Raw genomic sequence first — 19678 nt, 5'->3', positions numbered from 1 at the left:
TCACATCCCAGGAACAACTTCTAAGCAACTGCACACAGCAAATGGATGGAGTAGGAAAGACAACCCACGAACAGCTAGCAATTACAGTAGCCCTCAAGAACACTGAGAAAAGGGACATGTGAAGACTCGCTGGGAAAACGAGGTTTCAGAAAAGCAGTTCAAACTACATAAAAAGCATTTATATTCGGTAACTACAGAGAAAACTGATGTAGTTTACTTAGAACACTGAGCTACCTGACGGCTGCTATATTATTTGTGTAAACATTCAGCATTAACATAAACAGGAAACACCCAAAACCGCAGAAATTAAAGCTCTTTTACTGAAAAAGTGGGTGGCTCTTAAAAGAGCCTTTGGGTTGAACGGTCCTTCTAACAGCTATTTACTTAGAGCTGGTGTACTTGGTGACAGCTTTGGTGCCCTCGGAGACTGCGTGCTTGGCCAGCTCGCCGGGCAGCAGCAGCCGCACTGCCGTCTGGATCTCCCGCGAGGTGATGGTGGAGCGCTTGTTGTAGTGCGCCAGGCGAGACGCCTCCCCGGCGATGCGCTCGAAGATGTCGTTGACGAAGGAGTTCATGATGCCCATGGCCTTCGACGAGATGCCCGTGTCGGGGTGCACCTGCTTCAGCACCTTGTACACGTAGATCGAGTAGCTCTCCTTACGGCTCTTCTTGCGTTTCTTGTCTCCTTTCTTCTGCGTCTTGGTAACAGCTTTCTTGGAGCCCTTCTTGGGCGCCGGGGCAGACTTAGCTGGCTCAGGCATCGTGAGCAAACACACACCTGGTCCTCTCAATGACCAACTATCAACACCACCACAAACAGCGAGTACTGCTACCTAGCGCAGGCGCCACTTTTATAGCGGCGCTGTGCAAATGAGCTGCTCGAGAGCGTCGCATCGCCATTGGCTGGAAGTGCTCGTTCAGGGCTTCACGCCCCGACAAGCTTTGCTATTGGACACCGCTCGATTCGCTTTCCCATTGGCCATAGAAACAACGCCCCAATCCCAACCTATCAGAGGAGGCGCCCACACTCCGACCGAGCACTATATTAAGCGGGTGGGCGTGAACGCCGGGAGAGTGAATCAGTCGAGTCGATTGGAGTCGAGTTTGTGGGTGTCTTTGCTGAGTCGTCTGCGATTATGTCCGGCCGTGGCAAGCAGGGCGGGAAGGCGCGGGCCAAGGCTAAGTCGCGCTCGTCGCGGGCCGGGCTGCAGTTCCCGGTGGGCCGCGTCCACCGCCTCCTGCGGAAAGGCAACTACGCGGAGCGGGTGGGCGCCGGCGCCCCGGTGTACCTGGCGGCCGTGCTGGAGTACCTGACGGCCGAGATCCTGGAGCTGGCGGGCAACGCTGCCCGCGACAACAAGAAGACGCGTATCATCCCCCGCCACCTGCAGCTGGCCATCCGCAACGACGAGGAGCTCAACAAGCTGCTGGGCAAGGTGACGATCGCGCAGGGTGGGGTGCTGCCCAATATCCAGGCCGTGCTGCTGCCCAAGAAGACTGACAGCCACAAGGCTAAAGCCAAGTGAGCACTTTTGTGACCGATATGGAAAAAAGACGAAAAAAAAAAGAGAAAACGGCTCTTTTTAGAGCCACCCACAACGATCTTAAAAGGTTGAGTCACTGCTGGTTTTAGTTTGTTTTCTAACGCACACTGAAGCTTGTAAGGGATTGTTTTTTTCAACTTGAGATGAAATTCTTTCTAGGGAGTTTAGTGGAAAGTTTTTGTTTTAATGGTTATTATAAGGAAGACAATGGGCTGATCCTTTGAGCAGTTTTATTTCTTTACCTCGTGTTGTTTTTAGTTTTTAATAAAACATTGTTACACCTCAAAGTCCTGATCATCTTAATGTCGGTTTGATGATGATGTTTTTGTATCCTATTGGAGTAAATACTGTCTTCAAAGTTAGTTTAGTTGTAAATACTCATAATTCACTGGAGTGCTGTTAACCAAGGCTTTTTTTATCAATCTAGATGATGTCTTTCTGTCAGAAAAGAATGCGACTCTGAGCAGGGCAGTTTTTTCAGAGGGAAGTACAAGCACACACAACCCCCCAAAAATGAAAGCAGCAAAACCAAATGCCCTTGGAGGAAGTCATGTGGGTCTCCACAGCTACTATAGAAAAATTATTTTGCAATCAGAGGCATGTTTCCTGCCGTGGTCTGCATTCGGTTTGTATGTTTGTTTTCTCTCCTTTTTAAGAATATTATGTGAGAGATCCACGGGGTTTCCTTGGCAATATTAATTGCAGAGCAAGATTTCTGAAAGGGCTACATGTGACCTGCCTGGCATGTGTGACTGTTCTTCAGGTGATGGATGTTCTCTGTGTTACACTGCTAATTCTCAGAGAAGCTGCTGTCATTCTAGCAGATCACAGTGTTGCCATAAAGTGGTTTGCCAGCTTATCTCTCTCACAGGCTGTTTCTGATTTCCTTTTGGCTTTAGCAAGGTTGTTTGCTGCTTCTTCACCCTTACTGTCTTAAGTCTTACACAGGCTGTGGCATAAGGCAGCTGGTGTTACCAGCTTCTTGACTTTGCTGGGGCTTGCTTCCCCCCACCTCTTTTGATATTTGACATGGCCTTGGTGATCAGCTTGATGATGCTGGAGCTATAGGAACATGACTGCAGTTTTCTCCATCTCTGTCCTGCAGTAGACAAAAAAAAATGATGCAGGCCAAGATAATTGTGGGCCTGATCTGGAGTTCTCAGAGTTTTGCTTTCTTACAACTGAGTAGGCAGTAAATTCTCCCATATAAAAGGGAGGGGAAATCTCTGCTCTGTGTGTTTCTTCCACTTAGTGAAACGGCTGTCTACATGATGTAAACACTGGATGGAAGCAAAAACAGGGAATGGTCCCTTTGAAACCCCCTGGGTACATATACCTCATGTCCATGTTTTATGAGAGGATTTAAACTCTGTCTTCTAGACTGGAAACTTTCAAAAGGATAACATTTTGGATTTCATCCCATATAAAAGAATGCTCAGGTATTAACAATAGAAATACAGTAGTACATAAGATAGAGTATTCATTATTATTCCTGTAGTTATTGATGTTATTTCCCTGTTTCAGAATGTGTTATAGCACTATTTAGCACTAGTTTCAAACCATACCTCTAGGGAGCCTTAAAAGAAAATTGATAGGGCTACATGAGCCACAAGGCTTCACGTGTATTTCACAGTCAGACACTTCCACGAAGGTGCTTCATAAATAAGGTTTACCAAAGCTGGATAAGTGGGCAGATAGATTTTGAAAATACATATATTCTAAACAGAGCGACTGTGAATCCTGTCAGAGGTACTGACTGGTTTATTTTATTTTTTTTAACTCCGTTTTGCAACAGCAGACTGGGAGAGGAAGGTGAAAATGCCTGTGATTAGAAGGCAAAGATAAATCTGCCCCCTCAAGCCCCTGTGAATAGCACTACTTAACAGCTCTGAAAAACTGGCACCCTGGCAACTGGTTGCCTGGCCAAAGGCCTCAACCCCTTCTACGCATCCTTCTACCCCTTTCTACACATCTTTCTCAAGTCACCCAGCTCCCTTGAGGAAAATGAGGTGGAGATGGAGGAAAATGTGTGCTGTTTTGGCACCCAGATTGAAGAGCTGGCATTGAAACTAATTAATTGTGTATGAATTTCCTTGTTTGCTGTACATTTATTCTTTGAGTGAGGGAAGCAGGAAAAGAATCCAAACCACTCAAAGGTACTTTTAATATCTAGTGAGCAGTTGACTTTGCTGTATGATTTAATCCCAGGCGTTTTATTTGGGTATGTTAACAGAGGAGAGCTCAGGGTGAAGGTGAGTTATGTTGTCACTGCTGGTGGTGGGTAATGGAGGGTTCAGTCCCCATCAGTATCCCTCATTTCTCCAGCCACAACAAAACCCTTCGACTCTGTCAGTACGGCCGTGGCAAGAGGAGATTTTGCTGCTCCTCTCCCCGCTGCCAGACATGAGGGACCTAAGGATCTGTCTCCATCGGAGGAGGAAGGTGGGGTCCGTTGCTGACAAATCGAAGGATATTGTGGTATGACACAGGTATGCTATAAGCAGATCAAAGGAGTTGAGATATTTGCTTTAATTTCCACTTCTGCTCAAGAAAGGTAGCCAGGTAGTATTCAAAAGCAAGCTTAGTCTGATGTAAGTTCTTTTTTACTTTTTCATTCTATGTGCCTCTTTTTTTTTTTTTTTTTTTTTTTTTTCCCCAGACTTTACTTATTTCAGTTAATAACCCACATCAGTTTGAGAAGTTAAGCGAGGAAGGATACAGTGCTGGATAGGAAAAGGAACAGCATGACATAGTGGAGCAGGCTATTCGAAGTTGAGAGGATTGGCTGAGGGGAGAAGAGAGGTTAAAAAAAAAAAAATAATCTCTGGGAAGGGCAGAGCAAGGCCCACGATTTTTAAATCCAGAAACATAGTGTTTTCTTTTATATATATTTTTAACAATTAAAGTTAAAAGTCTCTTTCATTATCAAGAATTAAACCTGCAGGGCAAGCAGAAGAATACACGTTATTTAGTTTAGATAAATGCTGTAAATAAACCCCAGTTCTTACCAAACTTCCCAATGTTCCCTGTTTTTTAGTGCCTATGGAGTTCCCTGCTGAGAATGTGGTCTCTCATGCAAATGTTCTCAGGTGGAAAAAGGTATGTAAAGGCAAAAAAAAAGAGAATAAAAGTCTTATCTAGCTTCAGAAAGTTACAAAAGGGACTAATCTCTCTTTTTGTCTTTATCAATATTTTCGAAAGCCTCATTGTCTGATTTTTGTCCCATCAAGTAACTCACAATTAGAAGCTGCTCCTTATAAACCTGGAATATGATACAAGCACATCTCATGAAGTTTTGTGTGACAGATAAGTATCAGTTAAGGTGAAAACTCCAGGAGATAAATTTATCTGATACCTATTTGACCACTTATTTTCTTCCATGAGATATGTACTAGCAATTTCAAAAGGTAGAATTTAAAAGTTTCTGTATGTAAGGAATAGAACGGATTCAGATAAAATATCTGAGCTTTTTGAACTAGCTCAGCTGATCCTGGTCAACCAGGTTTGCTGGGGATGTGGTCAATCCTGTCTGCTTGTGCTTGGAGCACAGGAGGAGGCAACCCGGTCTACAGACATTTCTCACTGGGTATAAAGATTTGGGCTGTGACATTCCTATGATAATTATTGTCCTCTTTTCTAAGGGAGCCATCATAGGTGGCAACCTTGCTGTATCCCAAGCGCATAAGCAAAAAATACTTCATCCTGTGGAGTATTTGAATTGTTACATGTTGAGATGGCTGCTCCTGGCTCTAACAGGAAAATGAAATGCAAAGGGACAGATGCATTTCTTTCTGTCTCCAACGCTGCACAAAGTTAGGGCAAGATCGTTTACTCTGGAGTCTGAATTTGAGCTATAACCCTCTCTATATAGGTCTCTAGTTCTTTGACTTTACGAAGCAGGACAGAGGTGTCCCCACTCATCCTAAAGCTTCTTCCTGCCTTGCAGGTAGATGAGATGGAAAGGGAGAAAGGGTGTTCTTACATTCATTACCCTCTACTTCTAGTGTTCTTCTCCAGTGAGATCTGCCATGTCTTCAGCTGCACTTTGCTCTGATACAGCATAATCCTGAGACAAATTTTTTTGGAGGTTAAGGACTTATTTTTTCCTTTACAATCTGACCCAGGCATTTTTTCATTACTAGTCAAAAGTATTACAACAAGGTGTATATAAGATGAGATATTGTTCCCTAGCTGTAATTAATCCCTTCTTCCTCAATGCTGAGTATTTTAAAGTATATTCTTTTTAATTATATCTGCAAAAGAATGTCTGTGGGAAACAAACATCATAATTTGCCCCATGTGTTGAATCACTGTCCATTTTTTTAAAAATAAATTAATGGTAAGAATGCTGAGCTAGAGAAAATTTAAGTCTTTCCAAGAATGCTACTAAATTTATTAGTCTATTAAAACTAGATAAGAATATTTTCTTTTGTAATTGGATTATTGTTCTGTATTCTTTTAGAGATAGTTAGCCACTACAGGAGTAAACTATAATATAACGGATAATTCGATATAGAAAAGGCTGCTGATAGAAAAAAGAAGTATTTTGACATAAAAGTTTATATAACCAAAATTAAATATACTCTAAATTTTATTTGCTGTGAATAAAGGGGCATTTCATACATAGAACTGGAGGGTAGACGAAAGTAAAATGCACATGGACTGTTTAAATATTACTTATTCTATCACTTTCCAGCATTGAGAACTGTTAGGAATAAGAGCTTTGCTTAGCACTAGAAGCTAAAGTACTTGAAGCCATAGGCCCCAATAGCTGACCAAGAGTAAATTTTTTGATAAAACTAATTCTGCAAACAGAGACAGATGAAACCAGGAGATGCAAGTGGAATGAAGAATATAAGGACTGAGGAAACAATTTCAAGAGAATGAGGTAACTTCATCCCAGTGACCAAGAAAACCAATGAGAAATTAAGAGACCACTGACCATTTAAATGTTTGGACTTGTGAATCAGGTTCTTACTGGTATGGGTTTGAGGCATGATCTGGGATAGGAGTCTCTCCCTTGAGGCACCCAGCTCGAGCTGCTCTGCATGTCACATAAATAAATTGCTTACTCACAGGATCGGAGGCTCATCCTTCAGAAGAAACCTGGAGCTGATTCCTGTTCAGGTTGCAGCTGAGTAATTCCTGCTGCATCAGGGTGATATGTTTGAACACTGGGCTCACTTGCTGTTGCTGGGTGATGTTAACTAGGAAAAGATTTCTTTAAAAAAGCCTTTTGAAAAAAGGCTTAAAGGCTTTTTAAAGATCCTCTGAAACTTCTGGAGAGGTTATGATTATTAGGAGTGCAGCATGGAGCATTTAAAGACAGGAAAGGCAAAAAGAATGCTTATGGATTCCTGATCTGGGAAGCCAAGAAAGCACCACCAAGCTCTTACCTTACCTTAAGCAACATGGCTGCTCTGTGAAAGGTGTAGTTTGAACTAGAGTAATTTTTGATTTTTTTTTTTTTTTTAGGACAGATGTCCTGTTGTTTTTGGGGTTTTTTTCTCGGACAAAATTATAAAATAATTTTTAAGTTCAGAGAAGTTGTAGTTTTTAGGGGCTGCAGAGAACAGAGGAGATGTGTTTTTTTCATTTGTATCCGGCTCTGGGAGCATAGTGAACAAGGTTGAGGGTATTTTGGAACCATGCAGGTGCAGTGAGCTAGGAGAGGAAAAGCCCCAAGATAGACAACCAAAGAATTCCATAGTATAAATGTTACCCTCACTATATACTGGAGGGTTTGCAGAGATAGTTTTTTCCTCTGTCATGGCCTTATACCCAAGAGGGTCTTGTCTGTCTCATCAGTCATCCTGTACCTGATGCCTGCTCCCCCTCCACTTGCTGTGATCGTCTCTTGCTGCTGGAGTGAGTGGTCCAGTCATCATTCACTGCTAAAAGCACACAGCTCATGACTACTCTCAAGAACTGAGTATAACATACATCTTATAACTATCTTATATTAGTATTGGAATTATTATTATTATTATTATTATTATTGTCATCATCATTATTCGTTTTCATTTTCCAGTCCCTTCCTAGTGGAACACACATCCCTTTATACAAAGAGACAGAAATATACCACGGTTTATCAACCTTTTTAGATACTGGACGTATAGAGAGGCCCAGATAATGCAAACTAGGTTTCAGAGTTTGCACCGAGGCACTTAGCAAATCTCTAAACTCCGTTTGAAACTGTTGAAGAGCAGAGTATAGAGGATGCCTATATCCACTAGCTATCTAAAATCTTTTCTGTGAGGTTCCCATCAGCCTTCAAGCTGAAATTAACTTTGATAAATTGGTAGACTGCAGAGAAACATAGCATCTGTCTCTGTACTTGTACAGTCAATCGTGCAGTCAGTACTAGAAAGGCTGACTTCTGTGATTCTGTGACCCCTAGTGGGCTCAGAAGTCCACAGAACAGAACTGGAGTTCAGAATTATTCAAATCCAACCTGAGAAAAGGTGATAATGGCTTTTATCCGCATCTCCAACTCTTGCCAAATACATAAGAATGTGATGAAGTGACTCAGAAAGTGACTCAGGTCTGCTCTGAAAGAATTCAAGGTTGACTAACAACTATATAATAAGCTCTGATAGTCAGTATAGAGGCTAGTTTCTTACTTGTTAATAATTTTAATACAATTAATGTCATATAAACACAGGGAAGGCCAGCTAGAAATGAAAAAAATATTTATCTTTTTTTTTATTTGTTACAAAGGGAATACTCTCTATACAAAGCAGTCACAGGAAGAAGCTATGCAAATTACCATATGCATTTCTTTGTATCTCGACACTGCACAAACTTAGGGCAAGATCCTTTATCCTGAAGTCTGAATTTGAGCATGATTTTTTAAAAAATCACATGCACAGTAGCATGAAAATTACTGACCATTACGTTTGAGAACATTTCTGTTCTATTAACCATTGGGCTGCTGGTAGCAACTTAATATACATGGGGATTGTTACTAAGTGTTTTTTTCTTCTTGTTTTGTTTATTGCGGTGACACTTGACACTTCTCATTTTACTACAAAAAACAAGTAAAAAAACCTCTGAGCGCCACCACATGACAGATACTGCTAGCGATTAATTTCTTAGAAAATATCCTGTTTTAAGAAGTCATTTGAAGTGCAACTTAAAAAACTATTGTCAGAATTTGCATTAAAAGTTTTCTCCGTGATTGTACAGCTGATTTATTGAAAAAATGGGTGGCTCTTAAAAGAGCCTTTGGGTTAAAAACGGACGATCCCAGACGCTCTACTTGGAGCTGGTGTACTTGGTGACAGCCTTGGTGCCCTCGGAGACTGCGTGCTTGGCCAGCTCGCCGGGCAGCAGCAGCCGCACTGCCGTCTGGATCTCCCGCGAGGTGATGGTGGAGCGCTTGTTGTAGTGCGCCAGGCGAGACGCCTCCCCGGCGATGCGCTCGAAGATGTCGTTGACGAAGGAGTTCATGATGCCCATCGCTTTCGAGGAGATGCCCGTGTCGGGGTGCACCTGCTTCAGCACCTTGTACACGTAGATCGAGTAGCTCTCCTTGCGGCTCTTCTTGCGTTTCTTGTCTCCTTTCTTCTGCGTCTTGGTGACGGCTTTTTTGGAGCCCTTCTTGGGCGCCGGGGCAGACTTAGCTGGTTCAGGCATCGTAGCAAAGTCGACTAAGAGAACAGCAACAACCCCACTCTCGTGTTAAAGAACGCTCTGACTCAGAGTAAGCGCGTATCACGTATTTATACCTCCCTTATGCAAATAACCGTCATTACTTCCACGCGTTTTAATTGGTCGAAATACAACGCTCGTCGCATTACACAAGGGACAGTTTCTATTGGTCGTAATTTGATTCGCCTTCTCATTGGTTGCCCAGGGAAGACCCAGTTCTCAGCCTATCAGCGACGGGGTGAGGTCGAAAAGAGAGTGTATAGCTGCGGGAGTACCAGCTGCTCTCTGCGCTTGCTTCAGGTTCATTATAGAATCATGTCCGGCCGCGGCAAGCAGGGCGGAAAGGCGCGGGCCAAGGCCAAGTCGCGCTCGTCGCGGGCCGGGCTGCAGTTCCCGGTGGGCCGCGTCCACCGCCTCCTGCGGAAAGGCAACTACGCGGAGCGGGTGGGCGCCGGCGCCCCGGTGTACCTGGCGGCCGTGCTGGAGTACCTGACGGCCGAGATCCTGGAGCTGGCGGGCAACGCTGCCCGCGACAACAAGAAGACGCGTATCATCCCCCGCCACCTGCAGCTGGCCATCCGCAACGACGAGGAGCTCAACAAGCTGCTGGGCAAGGTGACGATCGCGCAGGGTGGGGTGCTGCCCAATATCCAGGCCGTGCTGCTGCCCAAGAAGACTGACAGCCACAAGGCTAAAGCCAAGTGAGCACGAGGAAAAGACGCACGTTCTGTTTTCGCGAGTAAATAATCCAAAGGCTCTTTTCAGAGCCACCCACAAAATCTTAAGGGAGCTGTTATCCGTATTGTGACTTTGTAGTATACGAATTACTCAACCCGCGTTTGGTCTCGGTTTCCATGTTTTATTAACAGTATTTTTGGCTTGGTGATAGTAGCAACGTTTTCCATGTATTCGTTAATACAAAATCGTGGTAAAATGTCCTCCTAGAAAGATTCTCCTACAGGATGTTTTCCACAGCTCTTACGCCAGAGAGCATTGGAACGCTACTTCACCGGCGAGATCTCCCGTCCCTCTCTTCCCATTCTTCCCGCCCCTCCCACCCCCCCTCGCCGCCAGGCCTCCCCTCCCTCCCCCCCCCCTTTTTTTTTTTTTCCCTCCGGTAGTGGCTGACATTGTACCGGGGCGTAATCGTCTTCGGAGAAGGGAGGGGGGGAAGGGACAGCGGGCCGGGCTCTCTGCTAGCCAATCCTTGGTCAGGGCGGGCTTTTTCAATACTTAAAGGCCATTTTCTTCTCATTGGGAACAAAAGGAATGGGGGAGTTTAGCGCTATTTTCGGTGGACTAAGGAAACCCTCACTTCCTCCCTGAAAGTCAACACCCTTTAAGGAGACACTTTAAAAGAGAGAATATAATAGATTAAACGTGGCTCAGTAGTAGCATGTCTGACAAATGCATTACTTTCGTTACAAAATATATTCTTTAAAAAAAAGTACATCCGATTTTTATCAAATCACTGCTATAAAACATTGCTTCCAAGGTAGTTAAACCAATTACTCGGCAAAAGATGCAAAAGTCTACATTTCCCTAAAGCCGCCGCGTTATACCGTGCTCGTTCGCTTTCTCGGTAATCGTAGAAGAAAAACAAGGACACAATTGACCTCTGACGACTTACGAATTACTGGATCCTTGTTGCAGGGTACTGACGACCTCGGTGCCTCAGCTCCTTTAGGGAAAGTGTGGGTGGCTCTTAAAAGAGCCGTTGGATAACAAAAGATGTAGAGCAGGACACTCCTGATTTCTTTTACTTCTTTTTGGGCGCTGCCTTCTTCGCCTTGGCTGCTTTCGGCTTCGCTGCCTTGGGCTTGGCTGCCTTGGGCTTCACCGCCTTCGCCTTGGCCGGACTCTTTGCTGCCTTCTTGGGGCGACCTGCTTTGGCTGCCTTCTTGGGGCTCTTGGCCGCTTTCTTAGCAGCAGTCGCTGCCGGCTTCTTGGCTTTCTTGGGACTCTTCTTCACTGCCGCCGCCTTCTTCGGCTTCTTCGCAGCGCTGGCGGGTTTCTTGGCCGCGGGCTTCTTTGGCTTGGCCGCGGCCGCACGCTTCTTGGGGGCTTTCTCCTTCACTTCCCCGGGCTTTTTATTAAGGCGGAAAGACCCGGAGGCGCCGGTGCCCTTGGTCTGCACCAGGGTGCCCTTGCTGACGAGGCTCTTGAGCCCCAGCTTGATGCGGCTGTTGTTCTTCTCCACATCGTAGCCTCCGGCGGCCAGCGCCTTCTTGAGAGCGGCGAGTGAGAGCCCCTTGCGCTCCTTGGAGGCGGAGACGGCCTTGGTGATCAGTTCGGTGACGCTGGGGCCGGCGGGCTTGCGGGCTTTGGAGGCGCCCGCCGCTTTCTTCGGCTTCTTGGCGGCGGCCTTTGCACCGGGAGCGGGAGCATCGGGGGCGGCTGCGGGAGCGGTCTCGGACATCGCGGCGGCGTCCTCTGCGGAGCAGGCGAACACAATTGGGCTGGCGTGGGTCAGATGCTCGTATTTTTAGAGAGGAGCCGCGCGGTGATTGGTGCGTTGCAGAGCCCGCCCCGCTGCACGGCCGGGGAGCTCTTCGGTGTGCTCGATTTGTGTTTCTTTGGACTAACAAAAGTGTATTTTCCTCGGAATTTCTGCCACCAAATCGCCCCATTTCCCCGGTGAGGGTGGAGAAGAGAAGGTACTTGCGTTCGGGAAAGTTTCCAGCCGCAAAGACGCGGGCTGAGTTAAAGGAGAAGCGATAAATCCCGTGTGCTGCTGCGGGAGAGACCTCTGAAGAGAGAAACTTTTGTTTTTCCTTGCAAATTAAAAATTTCCTTTTGATATAAATGTTGCAGCAACGGCTTAGTTTGATTCTTTAGAGGGTTTTCTTGGGCTTAAAGTTGAAATCTGCCGATTTAAAGCTATTTTGACAGTTTAAATTGAATTTGAAGAGAAGGAAGTAACACAAACTCCTCTTTCAGCTCTGAATATGGATTAAGAACCGGTTCCTTTGACCATGGGTTTTACCTCCTAAAACCCTAATGTCTGGTGAAATAGTGTCTCTTACAACCTCCTATTGCACTTTTTATAGAACCATAAGTAATTTGTTGACATCTGGAGATTTAAGAACGTACAGCTGTTTTATTCTGGCTTCCTGGAAATTCAGTTAAAGGGAAGCAAACTTATCCTGCAGCCTTGTGATGGGTGTTTTCTTTCTTTTGTTTGTTTTCTATATGAATTTCTATTCCAACTACTAAGCAAATCAAGCTTTTTACTTTTCATGTTGTATTTCAATTTCAAGTAAACAGACATTTGATACCTGATGTTACAAAACTGTATCTTTGTTATAGAAAGTAGCCTTCTAAACTTAGCATATTTACTCCAATTTTCTTTGTCTTTCTGGTACTCTAAGATGTGCTCTTCACTTTAGTAGTCATGCTCTTCCCACCCAGAGAGTATTATTTTGTTACGTATTTTATCTAACAGTAGTAGAATTCAAAACCATATTAGTATTTTGCATTTTTTACACATCTCACATAATATGTCTACACAAAGGTTGATCTAAAGCCAAATCTGAATCCTCTTACCAGTCTGAATAAAACCCACCTAATTCTTCCTTATACATTTTACAACCACCACTGAAATGAGGAAATGCTTTCAGGAGTAAAACCAGAGCACTTTGTGATAACCTGAGTTTTAATAAGAGGAGAGGTAGGCCATAGGTCTCTCCTAATGAACCAGGAAGAATTCAGTCAATATCTGGTGGAAGATGATGTAATGTGCTGAACAGAAGAGAGCTCTTGGACAATATTCCATTAATCTGCACATGACTATGAAGGCATATATTAACTATAATCTTTTGTAAGTTATTTAAGAATCACAAACTGCACTTAAGCCATGCTCTCTGATTTGCTTTTTTATTATCAGATAAAACATATTATGTGAATACTTCAATTGAGTGCATTTTAGCAACCAAAATTTCATATTGTATAGTTTTGGTTAAGTGTAACTTTATTTCCACTTCCTTGTTTCACTGTATTTTGGAAATAGCACATATGTACATAGCACAAAACATTTTAGTTGACTGTAAAATTTGGATTCAGTGAATATGAAAATAGAAATAAATTCAGTGAAGGAAAAATTGTAACTTTCACCCTAGAAGAAGAAAATGTCAGGAAAAAAAAAATCAGGTTGTGGGAAAAGTACACCCAAGCTCCGTAATGCTTCAAGAGGGAAATAATTGAGAGAAGGGCTAGTCAAATTGTGGTTTTCAGGGTCTTGTTTGTAAAAGTTATGCAAGATAAAAAAAATATACCAGAACTAAACAAATATGAGTAGATGTGGGTACTGAAGATTTATCTTCACAAATTTCCAAAACTAAAGTAAAATAAAATAAATATGTACACATCTGAGGCTATATCCTGTATGTGTTTGTAAATCAATTAATGCAACTTCACATTGTTTGGACTACAGGGTGAAATAAAGTAGCAATAGTGGGTGGAGATTACACTTAGCAGCTACCAATACACTTTGTAGCACAGAGACAGATAAAAAGCATAGAATGTGTGCCACATATAAGCAAAATTTAAAGTCATATTGCTTTCCCTTGTTATTTTGAAGGCATACCCTTTTACTTCAGTAACTTCCATTGGCGGAGATTTAAATTCTCCAGGCCCCAGCTGCAGATTCCCAGAGTGTTGATTCATATTTATTGGTGGCTGAAATGGAGGTGGCTAAGATGGTCACCATCCCAGTTGTCTGTCTGGCTTTTCTCCCAGCAGTCGCTACTCTCTCTCTATTCACAAAGGGGACAACTTCTAATACATTTAGTAGCTTCTCATCTCAAATACTTACTGTCTGCTGTCTTAAACTGAAGTAATTTCAGAAATTTCATAATACAGAGAGAAGCTCTTATCTTTCCCTTTTACACAGTATTATTACAAAGGCATTTTATATATTTTAACGATATAGAATTGCTTCTTGGAACACATGCTCTTCTCTACATGAAAGAAATATATGAATGAACAACAATTTGGAAAGTTAAAGTGCATATGACAATTTCAAAATGAGTTTTTTTCTGCAATCAGAGCAGATAGTTTAGAAGGAATGGGCAGATGAACTCTAAGGCAAAGAAAAAAGGTGATGAAGGATTGTATAAAAGGCAGGAATTGCAGTTTCAACTACAATTGAGCAAATGAGAAAAGGAATTAATCCTATTTTAGGCATAGAATATTGTAGAAAGACTTAATGAAGGAGGTGCCACATAGAGTCTGACATGCTGTTTGGGGCAGGGAGGGAGGTAGACTTCATCAGTCATTAAAAGAGGAGGAGAGTGATATCAGGATCTACAGAGAGCATGACTGTATGTCTGCTACATGTGAATGACTTAAGTCCTTCTCACCTCTTTGCCACCCCAGCAGGCCAAACTACATCACAGAGTTACTCAAGATTGCAATCTTCAACCCTGGAAGTCACTTGCCTTCAGATACCCAGGTCTGTCTAACTTTTATAGTTATCTGTTAAGACCTTCTTGGCATAAGTAAGGAGACGTATGAACCACTGCCAAGGGGTGGTACTATACTTCAGAGCTATCAAGCATTCCCATCTCCATTTTAGAACCTGCCAGTACTTGCTCCAAAGAAAATGAGCTCTGTCTTATATTTAGCTATGTTTGCAACAATGAGAGGTAGCACAATAGTTCTTCTCAGACAATTTTGTTAAGACACATAGGCAATAGAGCTAGCCACAGAAATGTGGCTTATGTGCTGCTCTCCTGGCTGTAGGTGGGTCCCACTGCCAGTCATTAGCTGGAGGAAGTATAGCTGATATCCTTTGCATCACAGCCCCTCTCCTTCTTTCAGGTGACAGTTTCAAGGCAGATTTAGATGAGAGCCTTTACTCTGTGTGCTGCACTCCCACAGACATGTTCCACAGGAAAGAGGTGTAAATGCTCCCTGCAACAGTGATTACGCTGCCATTACAGCGTTACACCCATGCCTTACTTGCCCTCCGTGATGTCATCCTTCATTTGAGTTACAAATGTGATCATACTCATGTGATTAAACCAGCCAGCACAGTTTAACTGCTTTTTACCCTTACCTAAGCAATTTTAAAGTGGTACTTGCAAAACTACAAACTCACTGCATCTCAGCAAACAAGAGTCTGCCTTCATAACACTAAATGTCGCTGTTGATGATGTTAAGACTCCTAAGTGTAACAAGGCCACACAAGGCCTTTTAAGTCTAGCATCTGTAGTGAGCAAGACAAACAAGGTAGGGCAGTGGATGACTGTCCCCGTAAACTCAGCTTCCTGGAATGTTCAGCACTCCTCCCTGCACTCTTGATTAAGGGTTGGAGCATCTATTGTGGTCTCCCTTCATCATTGTCAGGATATATTTTTTGGGAGCTGAAAACCTATAGTTCAAAACCTGCATCTGTCCATAGTTAGGAAAGAGGCACTAGAAAGGATGCTGTCCCTGAAAAACTGAAAAAAAAATCCCAACCTCAAAACTAAAGCCAAACCAAACAAAGCAGAAAAATATAGGAACTTCCCAGAAGAGATAATAAGGAAATGAAGCACACTTTGTTCTCTAAATGTACAGGAGTTTACCCGGGTAAGAGATTTTCACTTTTCTCACACAGAGACAAAAATATGTCAGTCCAATATTAAAGAACATAAGTATTTATCTCTTAAAGTACTGTTGTCTTCTAAAAATAACGTAAGGGGCTTGAGGAACCATCTTCTGGACTCCCTTGATATGCTATAAATGCAGTCATCAAATACCAATTGAGTACCTCAGGCCCTGAGAAAAATCACCTATGAGAGGAAAACAATGTTAACAGAAGCTCAGGGCTTCCCAAAGAAATTTTCTCCTCCCCTGCATTTAATAAGTAATTCCACAAAGAAAGGGTGCCACCACACTGTCTTTTTAAAGCAACCTCTCCATCAGCACTGGAGCCCTGCTACTTGCAGCCCACTTGCCGAATTGCAGACCAGTGAGTAGCTCACAGAGTGATGCTGAGAAACTCAGTCTTTGTCCCCTAAACCCATTTACATTTCTGCATTCTTCCTGCCCTCCACTCTTTCCTATTTGTGTTCCAGTGCTCCTGTGAGTGCTGCTAAGAGGGAAGGAGAAATGGCACCAGTCTATGTGTCCCCTCCCTCTCCAGCCAGAATTGTGTTTGGTACCCATGTCGTGACAAAGTGTCCTAGGACATGTAGTAGATGCATGTCTAATCTCTTATGTTCCTGACTGATGACAACCTAGGTGCTGATGTGTCAGGCTTCCAGTTACAATATGTTTGTGTTGGCAGATAACCAATTTTTTTGCCATACAAGCATTGATGGTGGCACCTCCATACTCTGTGGGCTGGACTTCTGCCACAGATGAGAGCAAAAGCACTGTGGCACACACCCTGTGGAGATGTTCTCATTAAGTGATGCTGCCTTGCTGGTTTTCTTCAGAGGTGCATGGGTGAAATAGGTACTGGCTTCAGGTCTGTGCCATCTTTTAACCTGTCTGTCTTCCCATAGATGGGGATGTGTGTTCAGTGTGTGAGGTTGTTGTGCTGTAGCTTAATTTTTTTTCCAGTACATGTTTTGCATCTGTACAGTCCATGGACTGCTTCCAGAGTACCACTGTCCCTGATTAGGGTGTCATCTAAACTGCCAGGGGCACTGAAAATGATGTCAAGTGCCCAGATTTCCCCACAATATGGGTCCAGTCACTCAGCACTCCTGCTCTCAGACAGGTAAGAAGTCAGGAATCTGGCTTCACAGGATCATGAGAGTCTGTGTGTTTAGAGTGGGCACATTCAAAAATAGCACATTTCACCTGATTTGCCTGCAACCTGCCTTGTATGAACTGGTGCCATAAAAATGGATTAGATCCTTTGTTAAATCTATTCTGGCCTTCCTTAGACATCTCTTTTCTGTACTGGACACCGAAAGTACAGTCATGTTTTGGTTGATTTGTGGATGAAATGAGTAGACTAATAAATTTATCCTTTGCATGCTATTTGAGCTTAGTAGTTTGTAATTATTTGCATTTAATTGTATGCCTGTCAGGGCTGGCACACAAGACCAGAACTGAGCAGACAGCCTGTGTCCAGCTGTGTAGCGGCAGTAAGGAAAGAGTTGAGGTAAGTGAAGAGGTGAGGTTTTGGGGTTATCCAAACTGCAATAGGAGACATCTACAAGTAGGGAAACTTAACAGCCCAAATTGTACAAAATTTTTGAGAAAGGGACCTGGTGCTCAATCATGTAAAAATTTGAGTAATTCTGATATTAACTGTACAGGTCTAATGCATGTTCAGGTATATAAATAACTTTCCTGAGGAGAAAAAAAAAAAAACACAAACCAAAAAAAACCAAAACTAAATGTAAGCAAAGGTTTAATCTGTACTTCTTTTATTAAATCCTTAGAAGAAAACAGGTCTTGATGTGCTTGAGAACATGAAAAGGCTTTCAAGGGTTACAGCTGTCATTCACATCACTGGATGAAGACTGAAGCATTTGACACTAATCAAAATGTTCTTATATTTTTAAATGGTTTGATTTTAGTTTTTTCTTTATTTTCTTTTTTTCTTTTTCATTTTACAACATGTGCTTACTCTCCTAACATAACAAATGGTCTCACTTCTGGGTTTGTGGTTTTTTTTGTTGTTTTTTATCATTATTCTCTCTTTTTTTCTTTCTTTTTTTTGGTTTTATGTTTGGTTGGTTGGTTTGGGGTTTTTTTGTATGGTTCTTCTTCCTAGAGTAGCAGGATCACATGGTTATGGCCTCTTCAGTATTGGAGACGCTAGCTCTATTGGACTAGTATGAGACACTAGTATGGGAAAAGACAGAGGAAGAATACAGAATATAGTAGTGCAACTTGTAGAACTTGTTTGTGCAGTCAGCAATATCAGCATGGATCCAAACTGGGGAGAAACGAATGGGCAATGAGTGGAACAGACTTGAGACTTTGAACTGAGGTCAGGATGGAGACTTATGATCAAAACACTGGAAGAACAGAGTAATTCACAAGAAATTTCCACCTGGACCAATATCTCATCTGTGACAGAGGCCAGTAGAAAAGAATATAAGAACAGTAACTGGTATCTCATCAAAATGCTCCCTTAGGTCCAAGAGATTTGTAGGCCAGAGACTCACCAAGTCAGAAGGTGTATCTTTGAATTGGATAGACTTGAATGGATCTTTTTCCTGTGTGCTTATTGATTTCTTTCTCTGGAAATATCATGCTTTAACATGACAAATTATAAAAAGTTGAAGAACAGGTACAATGGGAATTGTACATGATGAATGCGTGATAGACATGCATACAACACGTAGTATATATATTCTGGAGACAAGAATCTAATTTATATACATTTAAATGTCCTCAATGTGTGTGTTACAAAATGGTGGTGGAAAACATGTTTTCTCTTGTGTAGATGATGTGGGACAAAAGGCAACCAGCATAGAAAGTGAATTAAATGCTTCTCTTGTAGCTGAAGAAAACCTATTTGAAGCAGAGGGGATGACAAGTCACTTCCAAAACAGAGAAAAATCAGTCATGAATTTTCAGAACCTTACAGAAACATTCCTATGTACAATATCCTACCTGAAAAGATGCTGGAAAGGAATTACATCACCATGATATTTTTAGATCCCATCACTCACACAGATGTTCTCTCCAGGACTCACTGAGACTGAGATAGAACAAAATGCCAGTGCCATCAAGAATAGATTGTCAGAGTTCACAAAGATCTGCTAAGTCTTGAAGGGCTCTCCTTGTTTTCTCTATGAGTAATGCAATATGTATTGAGCCATTATGAGCGCACAAAAACTCTCTATATTGAAATTTTGCTAATCTAATAGCCCTTTTGGTCCCTAACTCCTGAAAAAGGACTGTATGCAATGGTAGTCAGCAAAAATGAAGTAAGGATTTAACAGTCATAATGATGGATTTTCAGAGTCCTGATATCCTGGCAAAACAACAAAGAAATGTTGTCACTGGAAACATACACTAGGGAAAGGAAAACATATTACATGAAATGAGGAATATCTGTCCACTCAGAATGATGCGAGGTGTTTGAAAAAATGGAGATACACATGCACATAGGTGATTTAGCCTTTTTTGTTGAGCTAATTTTCATGGGGTTAGTCGCAATGATGTAAACATCCCAAATTTTGAATTTCGCCTGCATGTCTGGATGAAACTCGACACAGGAAAAAAAAAAAAATTAGTTTTCTCCAGTTCTATAGTGAAAACGCCCTTTGTGGACATGGCAGAGACGCTGCAGCCTAACAATCTGGCATAGCCATCGCCGGGAAAACGTGCACGTTACTTTCTGGTGTGAGGTGAAGTCATAGATGTCATTTTCCTGATGCTTCAAAGGGTAAGACGAGCACTAGGAAAAGGCCTCAGAACCGACCTGTCACTTCTCGCATAAACAGCCGATTCCAATGGGAGTCACCCAGCGATGCTGCGATGTGACCGCAGAATAAAAGAGTCGCGGTCATTCCGACCTTATC

The 19678-nt window shown here is 42.7% G+C and overlaps 5 protein-coding genes across 6 annotated transcripts; 2 read left to right on the top strand and 3 right to left on the bottom strand.

Annotated features, from left to right (window-relative positions):
• Positions 1–312: 312 nt before the first annotated feature.
• On the bottom strand, positions 313–1192 carry LOC115600416 (histone H2B 1/2/3/4/6). Its single transcript, XM_030468973.1, has one exon. It carries the CDS (start codon positions 759–761, stop codon positions 381–383), a length of 381 nt encoding a protein of 126 aa, XP_030324833.1. The 5' UTR covers positions 762–1192; the 3' UTR covers positions 313–380.
• On the bottom strand, positions 348–9616 carry LOC103531298 (histone H2B 1/2/3/4/6). The gene is made up of 2 exons (XM_030468974.1): positions 8806–9616; positions 348–384 (listed from the first exon to the last, which is right to left on the bottom strand). The coding sequence occupies exons 1-2, from the start codon at positions 9180–9182 to the stop codon at positions 381–383; spliced, it is 381 nt and encodes a 126-aa protein (XP_030324834.1). The 5' UTR covers positions 9183–9616; the 3' UTR covers positions 348–380.
• Positions 1137–4620, top strand: LOC103531743 (histone H2A-IV). Of its 2 annotated transcripts, none has more exons than XM_008497431.2 (2): positions 1137–1522; positions 4582–4620. In XM_008497431.2, exons 1-2 carry the CDS (start codon positions 1137–1139, stop codon positions 4601–4603), a joined length of 408 nt encoding a protein of 135 aa, XP_008495653.2. In that variant the 3' UTR covers positions 4604–4620. The 2 variants fall into 2 exon arrangements, with proteins under 2 accessions (XP_008495653.2, XP_030324828.1); XM_030468968.1 differs by lacking the exon at positions 4582–4620 and adding an exon at positions 1972–2009.
• LOC103531308 (histone H2A-IV) lies at positions 9513–9996 on the top strand. Its single transcript, XM_008496949.2, has one exon. The coding sequence runs from the start codon at positions 9513–9515 to the stop codon at positions 9900–9902; it is 390 nt and encodes a 129-aa protein (XP_008495171.1). The 3' UTR covers positions 9903–9996.
• Positions 9997–10294: 298 nt separating this feature from the next.
• Positions 10295–11652, bottom strand: LOC115600411 (histone H1.01). The gene has a single exon (XM_030468961.1). It carries the CDS (start codon positions 11614–11616, stop codon positions 10957–10959), a length of 660 nt encoding a protein of 219 aa, XP_030324821.1. The 5' UTR covers positions 11617–11652; the 3' UTR covers positions 10295–10956.
• Positions 11653–19678: the final 8026 nt, after the last annotated feature.

This window comes from Calypte anna, chromosome 1, assembly GCF_003957555.1.
Source record: "Calypte anna isolate BGI_N300 chromosome 1, bCalAnn1_v1.p, whole genome shotgun sequence".
NCBI classification, from domain to species: Eukaryota; Metazoa; Chordata; class Aves; order Apodiformes; family Trochilidae; genus Calypte; species Calypte anna.
This window is presented reverse-complemented; position numbering and strand designations above follow the sequence as displayed.

Bases quoted from the DNA above. Each gene is read 5' to 3' on its own strand.
- LOC115600416 (XM_030468973.1), bottom strand. From the start codon at position 761: ATGCCTGAGCCAGCTAAGTCTGCCCCGGCGCCCAAGAAGGGCTCCAAG.
- LOC103531743 (XM_008497431.2), top strand. From the start codon at position 1,137: ATGTCCGGCCGTGGCAAGCAGGGCGGGAAGGCGCGGGCCAAGGCTAAG. The intron at 1,523-4,581 runs GTGAGCACTTTT...CCTGTTTTTTAG, and splicing joins AGCCACAAGGCTAAAGCCAA to TGCCTATGGAGTTCCCTGCT.
- LOC103531298 (XM_030468974.1), bottom strand. From the start codon at position 9,182: ATGCCTGAACCAGCTAAGTCTGCCCCGGCGCCCAAGAAGGGCTCCAAA.
- LOC103531308 (XM_008496949.2), top strand. From the start codon at position 9,513: ATGTCCGGCCGCGGCAAGCAGGGCGGAAAGGCGCGGGCCAAGGCCAAG.
- LOC115600411 (XM_030468961.1), bottom strand. From the start codon at position 11,616: ATGTCCGAGACCGCTCCCGCAGCCGCCCCCGATGCTCCCGCTCCCGGT.